The sequence below is a fragment of the Phaethon lepturus genome, unplaced genomic scaffold (genome assembly GCF_000687285.1).
Source record: "Phaethon lepturus isolate BGI_N335 unplaced genomic scaffold, ASM68728v1 scaffold14460, whole genome shotgun sequence".
NCBI lineage: Eukaryota > Metazoa > Chordata > Aves > Phaethontiformes > Phaethontidae > Phaethon > Phaethon lepturus.
The window spans coordinates 930-14,741 of NW_010509928.1; the positions used below are offsets into that span (position 1 = coordinate 930).

Consider the following 13,812-nt stretch of genomic DNA (forward strand, 5'->3'; position numbering starts at 1 on the left):
GTCCAATATAGAATCTTCCATATATGCACAGCAGTGCCATACAATTTAGGGAGTGACTTAACTTACTGTTCAGGTCATTTAAAGTTTGTAAGTAACTGAAGTGGCTATTCCTCACATCACCCACCAGAAATTAAAATTCATAAATTTGTAAGTTGACATTCTGGCCATCCATAATGTCAAGATTTCTGAATGTTGGTCACATCAGAGTGACAACACAATGTAATCATAATACTGAAGAAATAAGTCAAATTTCATACCTCCATCAAGGCTCCTGGAAACACGTTTGCTTGAAGTGCGTTCGAAGTATGGAGCTGGTCTGTCTATGAGGTTGCTAGCCTGTCGCGTCTGTGCTTGTGTACGTCCACTGTAGCGGAACTTGGAACCCAAGGTTAGAAACTTTGCTTTTGGAGGCTGTTCTGGTGATACAAGTCTAAAAAGTAAATACGAAGAAAGATAGTTTAAAAGGCTTTATTTTATGTATTTGATGAGGTACTTTAAAGCTACTTATATTTCAACTTTAGTTCACCGTACATGATTTATGCACTCCAAGAAAGGATTCTACCATAACCTCTGAGAACGCTTTCTAAACCAATATGTGTTATTAATTATTTGTGGTTGGAATTGAAGCGATGCTGATAACCATCATGTTTTCCACAGTATGACTAAGCATCTGGGATCCTTATCTTTTGGTGCCATCTTGGTTAAATGGTATTTTTTCTGGAAAGCTAAGGCCATTATAGGTCCATGTAAAATACCTCTGAGATCTCTCTCCTTTAGAATGTCACTTACAGTAGAAACTATAGATCTCACTTCCACTGTCTTTCCTATATTCCAAGGTACCAATACAGCAGCCATTATTCCTCAAAGTTAGGGAATGGCATCTCAAAGCTGCACAGCAGGTTGTATCAAGTGAAAAAAAAGATTGAGATTGCTGAAGAGTTGTGACCCAAGAGTAAGAAGTTTAACAACCTAGATTCAGATTCCATTTTGTTTACAATGTCATTTATAGATTTGTCAAAGCTAATGCTTGCTGGATATAAGGTTGGGGGGACACGCATATCAAGAAAAGGGTGAAAAAGAGATTCAGTTATGAGTACTATTAATGTGGGTTGTATATGTTTGTACCTGGCATTAGAGTTAATGTCAGAAAGTCTAACAGTGTGGCAGAACTTGCTATGAGGGATTCTGCTTTGTTCCACCAGTTTTTGACACCACATGAGTTTGAAGAGACAGGTCCTCTATGCCTCCCTGAATTTTCTTCAGTATGAGGACTTCAAGCTCTTATTCGTATAACTCTCATTGCTTATACTGTTTTTCAAATCTAAGCTGTCAGCTTCAACACCGAGGGTATTGTTTGTTCCAGTGCCATCCTTGCTGACTGGATAAACAGTCATCAATGCGGAACTCTTCCCAGTCTCAGCTTCTCCAGAAAGGTCTTTGATGTTGCTGCCTGGATCATCGTAGTGCTGCGAATACATGCTCACCCAGCATGGCAGTCTCCGTGGCCTATTCTCCCTCTGTATAAAAACATCAGACCATTCCAGATAGAGCTGTTTGATTTGAGGATCTGCAAAGAATGAGCAGCTCACTGAACATTGGCTTCTTTCACACAGAACCAGCAACTACTGTACCCTTTGTACTTAGGATGGCACAGATGGGCAAGCGAGACTTAAAAGTACGCTGACTTTGTTCTCCTCTTTTGAAGTGTTTGCACAGGGAACATCTGTGTCAGTGGAATCCGATCCAACATATATTAAGAAAGTATCCAGCGGTGGGTTCTGAAAACTGACAGTCCTTCTAAAGATATTTCAGCAAAACTGAAGAATTTTCAGATACTTAGCAAAAAGAACGGTGAGCTAGGTAGAAGGTTACCATTCTCCCTAAGAGAGGATGTTTATGGGTTTGTCAGAGCGCTAGCCCGAAAGGTCCAACTTTGCATGCATAAAATGCATGTGCACGCACCTGAATCTTAATCTGTTCCAACACATTTTTAAAGAAAACAGAATTCAAGACAGTCTAATCCACCCTTCTGCACTAAGGCCACTTATGTAATAAAAAATCACAAGTATCTGGAACTTCACTTTCATTGCTTCTATAAAACAGCCTTATGTAATCTCTGTGAAAATTTATTTCTCCACATTATTTCCAAGAGAGAGTGCATTATGCATTAAGAGGAAGAAGGCTAAGAGGGTTTTTCCAAGGTTCCTTCTGTTCTTTATTTTCCAGTCTTGGCAAGGCTACAGCATTTACTGCCATTTTTATCTTCCACCCTGCTGAGATAAATTTTTAATCTTTTAATGTGGAGGAAAAAAAAAGAGAACTAATTACTTCCTGATTAAGGGCATTTGAATGGATTTTTTGTATTACAATCTTAATTACATAAAATAACTGAAGACTATGCTTTCACCATTTCAAGTTTTTCTGGGGAGACACTGAAACAATCATGAAAATTTCAAATAAAACATCAGCAGAATTAAAAGCACGCTTCTGCAGCCTTTGGTTAAGATCCAGAGTTGCAGACTAAGCTTACCTCAAAAGATTAATGTAGATACATAGTCTGACTGTATTTCTTAAAGTAGATTGCTGCTCTTTGAAAATGGTACTGAAATCCTGTAAGGTTCAGCTGATACAAGTGAATCCAATAACTTTTGTTTGTCATTTTCAATATAGTTCATTACAAATTTTTATAAGTAACTTTATATAGTGGCTAAATTTCCCATAAATTATAAGAAGATCGATCTCAGTGTAATTATTTGAGAAAAATGGTAACATTGCAAAAGACAACACAAGGAATCTTACAATATTATATAGGGCATGCTAAGAAATCTGGAAGCTAAAAATGTATATCTAGGTTGAATACAATTTACTGTGGTATCATACACAAGCTTCACACATGCTCTGAAAGAGCTACAGTGTCTTGGACTGGAGCAATTGCTTTCTACTTTTTATCTTTGGAGAAAAATAGAGATGGATTTATTTTACTGTTTTTAAATCAGGATGAGAGGTTCTGAGGATTTTCTCTCTGATGTCACCAGTGGAGCATATGGATTTTACAGAATGGCTCAAGTATTTGTTATGTAATTCTCGTTATAATTCCTGGTTAGGAAAAGCCACTTCTTATTGGAATAAAATCCAATTATTTTTATTATGTCAGAATTTCTGTCATAAGATTATTTGATACGTATTAATGCTCCTGAAAACTTCTACATCTGCAAATGGTAGTTCTCAGTTTAGGATTTTTGACTTCCACAGGATTTGTTTTTTCCCTACTCAGGTCCATTTTATTACTATAAAATTAGTAAATACAGTTTCCCAGCAAAGCAAATCACTGCATGAGTTATTTGAAGAGTGTTGATAGACTTTTCATTGCAGACAGAATGGCATGCTATTTGTGGTAATGGACATCACCAGCCAAAGCAGACTTCAAATTTTAAAGAAGAATAGAATGGTGGACTATGTTATCTTAATAAACTTAACTAATGAATTCTACCAAACATTAAAATAAAATCTTTGATCAGGATTTAAAAAAAGAAGTGCTTCTAAATTAAGCATTTTGAGACTGATTGCCAATGTCAACATAAATTTTAACATTGCATTCAAGAATATTCTACATTCAGTGAAAATCTGAATACTGGAAACCATCCAGTGAGACAGTTCCAGTAATTAACTGCTTAGGTCTTATGGTCCCCAAGTTCTCTGAAGGTCTCAGTCTAGGAAGTATATTCAGCTTAGACTAGTATTCAGCAACAGGACTGCATCCACCTTAAAACACAATTGCTTTTTTAAAATAAAAAACAGGATACAGAAGGAGAAAGCTTACCTTTTACATACCCTAGCTACTGTGCTCATTTGAAGCAAGAAGCTATGATTCAGTGCCTACTGAATGCACACGAGATTCAACCTAAATCTGTGACTCCAAGGCTGCATGGGGCACATGCACTGCCTCGTGGAGTTAGTGCTGTTATAAAAATCAAAGGAAGATTTTCAAATTCCTTTTCAATGGAGGAAGTGGAAAGAGAAACAACTCTGTGGTCTGCTGTTAAATTGCTTATTTACAAATAGACCATAGTTTCAATGACCAATTCGGAATTTTATATTTATCAGTTGCTGAGGAAAAAAATGCAAAGAAAGGTATGGATTATTACATAAACAAATAGTAATCTGTTTTTAAAGTGATTCTCTGTTCTTTAAAGAATGGCTGTGAACTCAGCCCAGTTTATAAATAAGGAAAAATTCATCTGTAAGCGTTTACACTCAGCAGAATATTTTGAAAAGTGAAGTGAATGAAGATTACTGTCAAGCTCTGGGAGATTTTTGTGAAGTAGAATGGCTTTCTAGATGGTCACTCTTAACATTCAATCTCTCATGAAATCTTACGTATGATCACTAGTTTAGTTCCATCCTGTTAGCAATCTGAACATTTAAATAAAGCACTTAGTTGCATTTGAGACTTTCAGAATTGGTAATTTGAGGTCAATGATTGTTAGGGTGCCTTCTGTCTAAGAGGTGTTACTGGACTGAGAAATTAGGGGCAAAGAGAGGGGAAATCTCCTCTACTTTCCTCATACGCTTTAAAAGAAAGATATGAACATACCTGGCAAGGTGGAGGAAGCTGAGAATTATCGTTTACCTGAAAAAAGTATGGTGCTCCACACAAACCTTCCATAACCTTTTAGCAGCCCGATGGTTTGGCAGTTTGAACCCAATAGTGCTCTCAAATTGTTCCAGCTGGAAAGAATCCACAAATAAATTAACCCATTTCCTCAAGCTGGCTATTAACTAGCAGGCAGAGTTCTGATAGTTCCATTACTGTAACAAGCTGTAATTCTCCTGTCAGAATACTTAATAAGATTAAAAAAAAAAAATTTAAAAAATCAGAATTTTCAACCTTTTAATAAAATTATACTTGGTGGGCTAGTCATGATGGGTAATAACCACATTATCACTTCCTAGCCATACTAATGGCTTTTTTGAGAAGTCCAGTAATACTTTAGTGTTCCTTGCTGATTTGTTGACTAGCTGCCCAGTGTATTTATTTTTAAACTGCATAAAGTAATTGTACTGCAGGTTGTGCTGCACACTTTCCTTGGCTTTAATAAAAGTCTGAAATCCATACTGCAGTGTTAAGCTTATCTGATCCATTTCACAATGTAATAGTTTCTTAGCAAAAATATCACATCTATGAACCATCAGTGACTGCAACAGCAATACATCTGTGTTCCAAAACTTAGAGAACTACAGTGTTAGTATTGTACTGTTGGTATTTAGACTTGTCTTTTGTTTCATTTATTCACACAGTAAAAGCTACCTTAAACAATTTAGAGTATAATCTAAAAAAGGATTACAGTGTTTGACATTCTGGTTTTTTGTTGAATTTCCAGTTACAATGTGTTCAAAATGAAACACACACCCCCCACCTTCAGCAACTCCACAAACTTATAATGGTATCTGAAAATAAAATGGAATTCCTTATTTCCAGAGCAGCTAACAGAAACAGTTATAATGTCATACAGGACCACTCCAGCCTTTGGTTACACCCATAAACTAGATACATTGACATTTAGTGAACAATTATACCCAAACGGAAAGAGAAGCTGCCTCTCTCCCAGGACTGCAAGTTTGTATAGACAGTAACAACATGGCCAGTGTAACTAGCTTTCCCTGTGACAAAAAAAAAAATTACAAGATGGCATCTATTAACAAAAGAAAATAGGTTTTCTTCTTGGTTTGCATTTACTAATCAAGATAAGTGTTTAATACAATCAGTAAAATCTGAAGAGGAAAACAAAACATTCTTAAGTTCTGCCTGAATACAACATACGCCTGTGAGGACATCTGGGTAAAAAATGAGGATGTTTTCTTGTTGATAGATAGAAATGGACTCATAAAAGAAACAAGACAGAAAGGTGCCACTTACTTCTGCTGGCCTGACTTTGATGTAGAAATTACTTCGCTTATAGGAAATCTTCAGAATTTTTGGCCAAGCAAAGCGGTTGATCCGGAGTCTGTCTTTGTAAATGAGCAGTCCATTAGCACATACACCCAGCATGATATCCACGCCTTCAGAATCCTATCACGTATGAGACAATTTCATAAAAATCAGTTTCATAACATTCCAAACGAGTATTTATTGCTGGCATACCTTGAGGGAATAATGTAACCGGGACTCATTTAATATTCAAACCTGAAAGACCTTGACAATGAGATTCTTAAAACAGAAACAGCCAAGTATATTATTTTTACTGGAAAGGCTTAAAGTAATGACTTTGGCATGCTTCTATCTGCATATGCCATAGTTCCGTGAAATTCTTCAATATTCTGGCAATAGGGACTAAGTCAACAACTTGCAAGCAGGGAGAGGTATGGTGGGTGTGCTACCAATAACTTCAACAAATATTAAAAGAAGAAAAATTAAAAACAGGCCTTTCCAACTTAAAACAGTCAATGAAAGTCTGAACAAGTTGGTGATCATGGTCACCTACTAGACCAATAAAGATCCAGGAAGTAATGGCTAGTTGGCTGAAAATGTCAATGTAATGATTTCACTCAATGCGCTGGTGGGCCAGGTTTCTGAGCATTCTGTTCCATTGACAGCGTCTGATGCAAGTTTTACAGGCCACAAAACTCATCACTTACTGATAAGGCTTCGATACACTGTACCACTACACAATACAGAAGAATCTCATGTCCTCCCCAGCAACAAATTAACTACATAAAATGCTGACGCTGTCATTAAAAAGTTGCTTCACTGGCACAACAAACAGCTGCAAGCAGATTCTGGCAAACAGCGGTTCTAATGCTTGCAGTTACTACACTATGGCAAAAGAAAGCTCCAATTAAACTCTGAAAATCTCATTTCCTTAAATTATTACAGACCAAGTGAATTGCCATGCTGCACTTGTATTGAAAAAGTGAATAAACATTACAGACATAGATAATGTACATGAATAAAAATTTAATTTCTTTCAAGTGTTTCTAACAGAACACAGGAAGAAGTCTATGGAAAATTGCAAAAACAAGTGTACAATGTTTCCATATGAAACAGAATTAAACAATGTTTCTCCAGTACTTAAAAGTCTTGGTTCTTTTTTAAAGGTAGTTCTGATACTCCAACAACGCATTAATTTTCCTAATGATTTGAGACTCTGGATTTGTGCGAGGGAGTGAGAGGGGGTTGGTTACCTGGTTTCTTGGGTTTTTAACTAAAAAACCCCACTAGAAACACAAATTTGATTTGATTTACCCAGAGGAGTGGAAAAAGCACCAAAAAACCACTCTCCCCCAAGACTTCCCCCCATACTCTCTGTTTTTAACTCTCATAGTATTACAAAAACAATTATATGTTCTTTTAGGCTTTACTTTATGGCCCCACATCTCCTTGTCATCAAAAACTGGACATTTAAAATATATCCAGCCACTCTCTTGAACAAAATATTCTTTCCAAGCTGCATATATGTCTATGCATTAAATAAACCTAGATTTAAAATAAATTCTAAGGCTGTTAGAGCTGTAAACTGAGTAATTATCATGACCAAGAGATAAAAGGCTTATACCTAAGAATTGAAGGTATGACAATTTAAAAATAATCTATATATACTATGTTCTTCAATACTAAGCATGTTTATCCTAAAAGAAAACAAAACCAAACCAATCCCCAATACCTTGGCATGATGCAAATCCACTCCATACATGGAGAGTCTCTTAGCATTTTCTAGGAACTGGGAATCCGCCTGTGCTGGAGTCAAGCCCCTAAAACCATTGAATAAGACTTGAGTTTATTGACACAAAAACTGAGAATCAAAACTGAGTGGAATCCTGGAATTCAGACACATAGACAACCTCAGTTTGTAAGGTATCAATAGCATTTTTGTCCTAAAGGGAAAGCGTTCTTTTAAAACATATTATATTCCTTTAGTAGAGACTTCCATCTTCATTCTTCCAAAATATTTTAGCTGTATGTTGCTTAAACTAATTCATATGCTCAGATAAAAATATTTTCTCCAAAAGTTCTCATCTGAGATCTTAGTGAAGCTACTATTTTCAAACAGAAATTTTTAAACACATGAAAGTTAAGAGGTTCTCAGTTACATAGCAAAAGATTTCGAAAGCAACAGTAACCTCAGCTTAGCAGTTTCTTAAGAGAATTGACATAAACATGACAAAGCATGATGATTTAATTTAATCCCACTGTATCTGACACACCTGTGTGTTTTGTGTAGCTCAGCTACTTTCTCTTCCATTTCTTGAGTTTGATTGGGTGCAAATTGGAATTCACTGATATAGTCACTGCGATGCTCCTCTGGATCATGATCACCCAGCTCAGCCTGCAGGGTATATGAACCAAGGAGGGCATGAGTCACAAAAGAACATGGCAGTCGACCAGAAGCAATATCCTGTCGAAGCTGTAGGCACAAGAAATATCTGCAAGACAAAGGAAAGGGGGGAAAAAACAAACAAACAAAAACAAGAATAGAGAAAGTGTTACCAATGGCAAGTTTATGAGAGATGTGGCATAATTTATAGAGATGCATGTGATCGTATAAGCATATTTTAAAATAAGTCAATCCATTAATAATTTGTTACACCTTATATTATTTTGAGCATTATTGCCACACAGTAAATTTCACTTCTATTTTTAGGAGTCAGTATTGCTTTCATAAGTAAAAAAGAGTAAACTGAAAAGTAGGAAAAATTCTTATTTCCAACATAAATGAATGAAAAACTTGTATCTAGTTTGTAACAAAAGCTGACTTAGGAACTCCTTTATTTCACATGCTAGCCTGCAGGCATCTAAGGTCTACAAATAAAAACCCATGCATTTCCCCTGAAATTTCCCTTTGGCTTTAAAATTCTAACTTTTATATCCCTTGCAGTTCATGAGCTAACCAAGTCATGTAATACACAAAAGAAATCTGGTTTAGTACTGAACCCATAATTGCCTTCCTTAAACCATCTATGTATTAGAATTTATTATTGCAGGTACTGCATACAGTCTTCTACCAAATTTATTAAGTTAACAATCAGTAGACATCCTACCCTAGCACAGAATTTTAATGTAAATTAAAAAAAAAGTTTTACAAATGAAGCTTAACTTTTAACGAATTTAGCTTTAAGCTATAACCATAAAAATGCTTTCATCAGTTGAACATGCAATTGACAAGTCAACTGTCGGAAAATTTTCAAAGAAAACACAGGCAGCTTTTTTTAAATACACTGCGTATTTAATGTCTTAGACAGTTTGTAGTAATATATCAACTACACACTACTTTTGTGCAGACGGCTGATCCGACGCAATATGTAGTAATGTATATCCTGCCTCAGCAGAGCCAGTTAACTCCAAACCGAAACAAAAGTGTTTAGGTTTTCCATAACTCCTGAAAAAATGAACATCAATTCCCTGCACTCTACCCACTGCTTATATTAGTAGGTGCCTAGTATCTATTGCATTCTATGTACTTTCTAAGGACTTTGGAAGAGAATTATTCTCAGGTTTTATTATGGTTTAAGGTTTTATTTAATGCATATGTATAAAATGATGTTTTCATCAACCTAGCCTAGATTAATACCTTGAATCCCTTGAGCTTTGCTCTTAATATCAATACCACCACAACGCTCATTCTCTATATATAAAGCAGCAGCCCAACAATAAACCACTGGCTTCTTTCAAATATGATTATTCATATCTTACCTCCCACCCAAATCATATCCCCACTTATCATTAAATTCTTCTTTCTCGGGTTTCTTCCTCAAGTTTTCACTTTGGCTTTTCAAACATGTTCCAAAAAGCAGTTGATAAAAGAATATCTGCAGTGTTCTACAGTAATAGCCAAACGTGTTACAGCATCCAGAAACTGAAGAAGAAATTGTATATGGCCTTCAAATTAGACTAACAGTAATTTTAAAGTTTAAAATTAGGAACTATGAATACCTAGTGATGTCTTCAGTCAACTGCGAAGGATCAGGAGGATAAAACTTCACATTAAACGTAAATATCCAAGGTAAACCTAAACATGGGAAATATCTGATTGTTAATCTCAAACAAGTTGAAGCAAGCAAAGGAAGAACCTTACTGAAAAATGTTTGGCAGTCATATAAATCTTAGATCACCAGAATCTTGAAGAAAGTTTCTTCCCTCTTTTTACAGTATATTAGTAAGAAGTATAGATTATTTTCGTTACCAGGTAGTAGATCACATACACATGCAGTAAAAGATTAGCATGTTAAAAGTTATTTTCAAAGATGTTTTACAATAAGTTATGTAAATATCAGAGTAAGTTTTAAATTTGAAAACTACCATAATATATTAACACTTTTAAGCTATTCTGTGTTCAAAGATATTTGCACTGAATATGTATTTATTTCCAACACCTCCAAAGCTAACAGCCTCCTCCTGTTTAAACTGACTGTTAGCTTGAGAGACTGTACAATAACTATGAACATGAAATGTCAAAATAAGGTCTGCATTCGTTGCATAGAACAGAAAGAGAATAAGTAAATTATTATCTCCTCCTTTAAAATATTTTTTCTGAAACAATACCTTTAGCAACTATAATAGCAATGATATTTTAAGTTAAAATTCTCATGTGTTAGAATTAACACCACATGCATTTTTTAAGCAAAAGCATGTTTAAAACTAGATTAATAATTTGAGAAAGCATAAATTCTTGCCTTTAGTCATAGCTGTAGTTTTAAATAAATTTTTAAGATAGGAAAGCTGAAGCGACTCATCAATAATTAAAATACATTCTCAGAACGTAACTCTACCAGTATTGTAACACTGTGTGCAAGAGGAATACATTCATTAGAAAGTACTAATAACTTGACAAAATGTAGAACTTTCCTACTTTAAATGGATTTAATTTATTAAGTACAACGCAGACATACATATGTAATAGAAAATCCCAAAACAGGAACCTAGGAAAATAATTTAATAGTTTAGATTTGCATGCTGCTTGAAAGCAAATGCAGTTGAGGTTTATCATAGATTAACAAACATAATGAAACTAACACTGCAATGTAGATCTGTTAAAAAAGAAAACAATTCAAAACATTATCAAAATAATTAAGTAGCCATTTTTGCCTTCCTCTTGCCCCTTTTCTGCTAATAGAAATAATACTGTGGTGAAAGACTTAACAAAGATAATCTTTGATTAAAAAGGTAATAATTAATTAAGTTTGTTAATGATGAATTTTTGACAGTAAGCTATTTTAAAAGTCTGTCCCACAGAGATAAATCATGCTTTGAAAAATGTGTATCTTAACAACAACAAAAAGACTGACATGCCATTTCCAACATTATGCTAGAAAAGATTGCTAACACTGTTGTTTAATTATGTTATTTTCTTAAAAAAAAAACTATTTTAAAATTTCACAGCTGTTAAAGGTGAAGACGTGCTTTGTGTCAAAATTTCTAATGTCTTTCAACATTTCAAAAATTATTTCAGTTTTTCAGACATGATTATTCATTGGAGCACTTCAATTTCTGCTTATATGAGAACCTCATTCCCCACCTGGCTGCTAAGTCACTACTTCCTTTTAGGAGCTCAGGATTTTAGCATATCTTAATGTTCCCAGTTATTAATTATTTGTTAGAACAACGATAACTTTGCTTACAAAATAAGGCAGGACTCCTTAAATGAGAAAATCTTATTTATCAGATGTACACATAGTACTGAATTGGGTAAAATATGCCTCATTGCATCACCTACTGCAATCCAGTGCAAGACAGAATTAAGACAAAAATAACCTTTAAAAAAAGTCTAACACCAATTAATACATATAGTGTGAACAAACAGAATTAAGGCTGGAATAGATCACCCCACTTCCATCATTTATCTCCCAGGGAATTAGCATCATTTAATGAAAAGCTGGTGCTATTGAGTAAACCAAACTGATGAAGAGAAGCAATTGGGCCAAAATGTGTATACAGAAAGTATTTAGGGAGAGCTGTCATGTTAGCAGGGCTGTGGAACAGGGAGAGATGGATGAAGGATGTGTCCGTCCACACAGGCACTAAAGCAGCCTTCAGGTTTTCCTGGAATGAAGCAGTCTCCTGGTATGAAGCAATTTCTCCTGGTCTAAAATTGCAGTTAGACTAGTCACAGATGAATTCCTCCTTAACCTATTTCTCTTTCTTGTCAGCATTTATACCATCAGCTTTCAGAAAGCACTGTAGCCAGGAGACCTAGACACCGTTTGAAGAAAAAAACAAACCTATATTCTCTATAAAAAGCTAAAAAGAGCATAAATCATCTGAATCTATAGACTACGTGAAAAATTTCAAATGTCTGCTTATACTAATTCCATAGCTAATGCATTGAAAAAACGTTGTAGTCAACTTTCCACTAAATATTTTCTGGACAGTTGGTGTCCTTGTATTTTGCCTAATTACTGAAAGCACATTTATCCCCTGAAAATAGACTAGCAAGTCTATTACAATGTGCACAGTCTATATTTATACTTCTCACTACAGCATACTGTTTATAGCCACATAACCAAGGCATACAAATGTAATTGTCTTCACACAATAACGCACACTATTACTGGTGATTTGAATTGGTGGCCAAGACAAAAAAAATAAAACTGATATTTAAAATTGTATTTAGCATTCTGTCCTTGATAAGGCTCTCTGTTTTGATGTTTAATAATATGGGCTATAGAAATGTCAAAAAGTGTTCTAGCCAGCTTGTTACCTCAAAAATGCTTCTGTGGCAACTTCAGGCACATTCTTAGAGAAAAAGAATGCAATATAACTAAGCAGCTAGCAGCATACAATTAGCATGATTCATCCCATTCAAACTGGGAAATCAGTAAGGGTTTTTTTTTCCAGTAAAGGCTTTTTCTCATGATATCTCTGTGTCTCAGCTAAGATTTTTAGGCTACTGTGTGACTAGAACAGATACACTGCTCACAGGCAGATGTAAAAATGCCCCATAAAATTAAGACAATTACTTCTATAATTTTTCTTAAATTACTGCCAATAAAATCAAAGAAGTAAGGAAGATCTATATCCAGTCCACATTTTCAAAAATGCATAAAAAACACAGTCCAGGCAGTCCTTGTTGGACTGACAAGATTGAGTTCGCAAACTCAGACAATCTCCAAACTGCAAAATCATTCATTATAATTAGTAGGCATACAGGAGCACTTCTGCAGGACAACTCTTCCCTTGGCACAGGTGCTTAGTCCTCTTCATCATCTATAAACTAGACTCTAGTGTACTTAGCTTAGATCAAAATTAGCTACAAGATTTACAGATACATAGTCATTTACATAAAATAGATGGATATAAAATAAAGTGACCCTGCATAAAGTGACCCCCATATTTTGATGCCTAAGCATAACCATATGTTTTGCTAGCATTAAAATCAGACAGACAGACCTGTACATTTAAAAAGCAAGCCATTTCCTTAATTAATTCGACCTTTCCTTAGCACTCTAGATTTCTTAAATATTTTAGAACACTGTGCTGCAAAATTCTAAACTTGTGTTATATTATTCTCACAGAATTGTATTTATGGATTTATCACCATTTTGTCTACTGCATAATTTGAAAATATACCTATTTAACCATATCATTATATCATTCTCTTTCCTAAGCAGTTGTTTAGGCTGTGTTGCAGAACATATCACAGAACCAAGAATGGAAAAAAAAATCCATTTCAACTCCCTGGCATTCCCAGAACTACCTTAATTGTTGGCTAAGTAGGTCTCAAAGACTAGGCCTGTAATGCATTTGGCTGTTTTTAAGTTGCCCAATCTGAATGACTGGATGGCCATTAACAAAAGCATGTTGAGAACAGTCTTCAGCAG

At 35.0% G+C, this 13,812-nt stretch overlaps 1 protein-coding gene across 1 annotated transcript in view; it reads right to left on the reverse strand.

Moving 5' to 3' along the window:
- Window positions 1-257: 257 nt before the first annotated feature.
- Window positions 258-13,812, reverse strand: part of EPB41L2 (erythrocyte membrane protein band 4.1-like 2) — a gene marked incomplete at its 3' end in the record, with an annotated part of 47,821 nt that continues 34,266 nt past the window's right edge. Inside the window, exons 5-10 of the mRNA XM_010291148.1 lie at window positions 9,929-10,004; window positions 8,203-8,421; window positions 7,662-7,749; window positions 5,918-6,070; window positions 4,631-4,728; window positions 258-430 (exon numbers count right to left, since the gene is read on the reverse strand). Of these exons, the coding sequence (XP_010289450.1) occupies window positions 258-430; window positions 4,631-4,728; window positions 5,918-6,070; window positions 7,662-7,749; window positions 8,203-8,421; window positions 9,929-10,004 (807 nt within the window). The remainder of the gene's footprint in view (window positions 431-4,630; window positions 4,729-5,917; window positions 6,071-7,661; window positions 7,750-8,202; window positions 8,422-9,928; window positions 10,005-13,812) is intronic.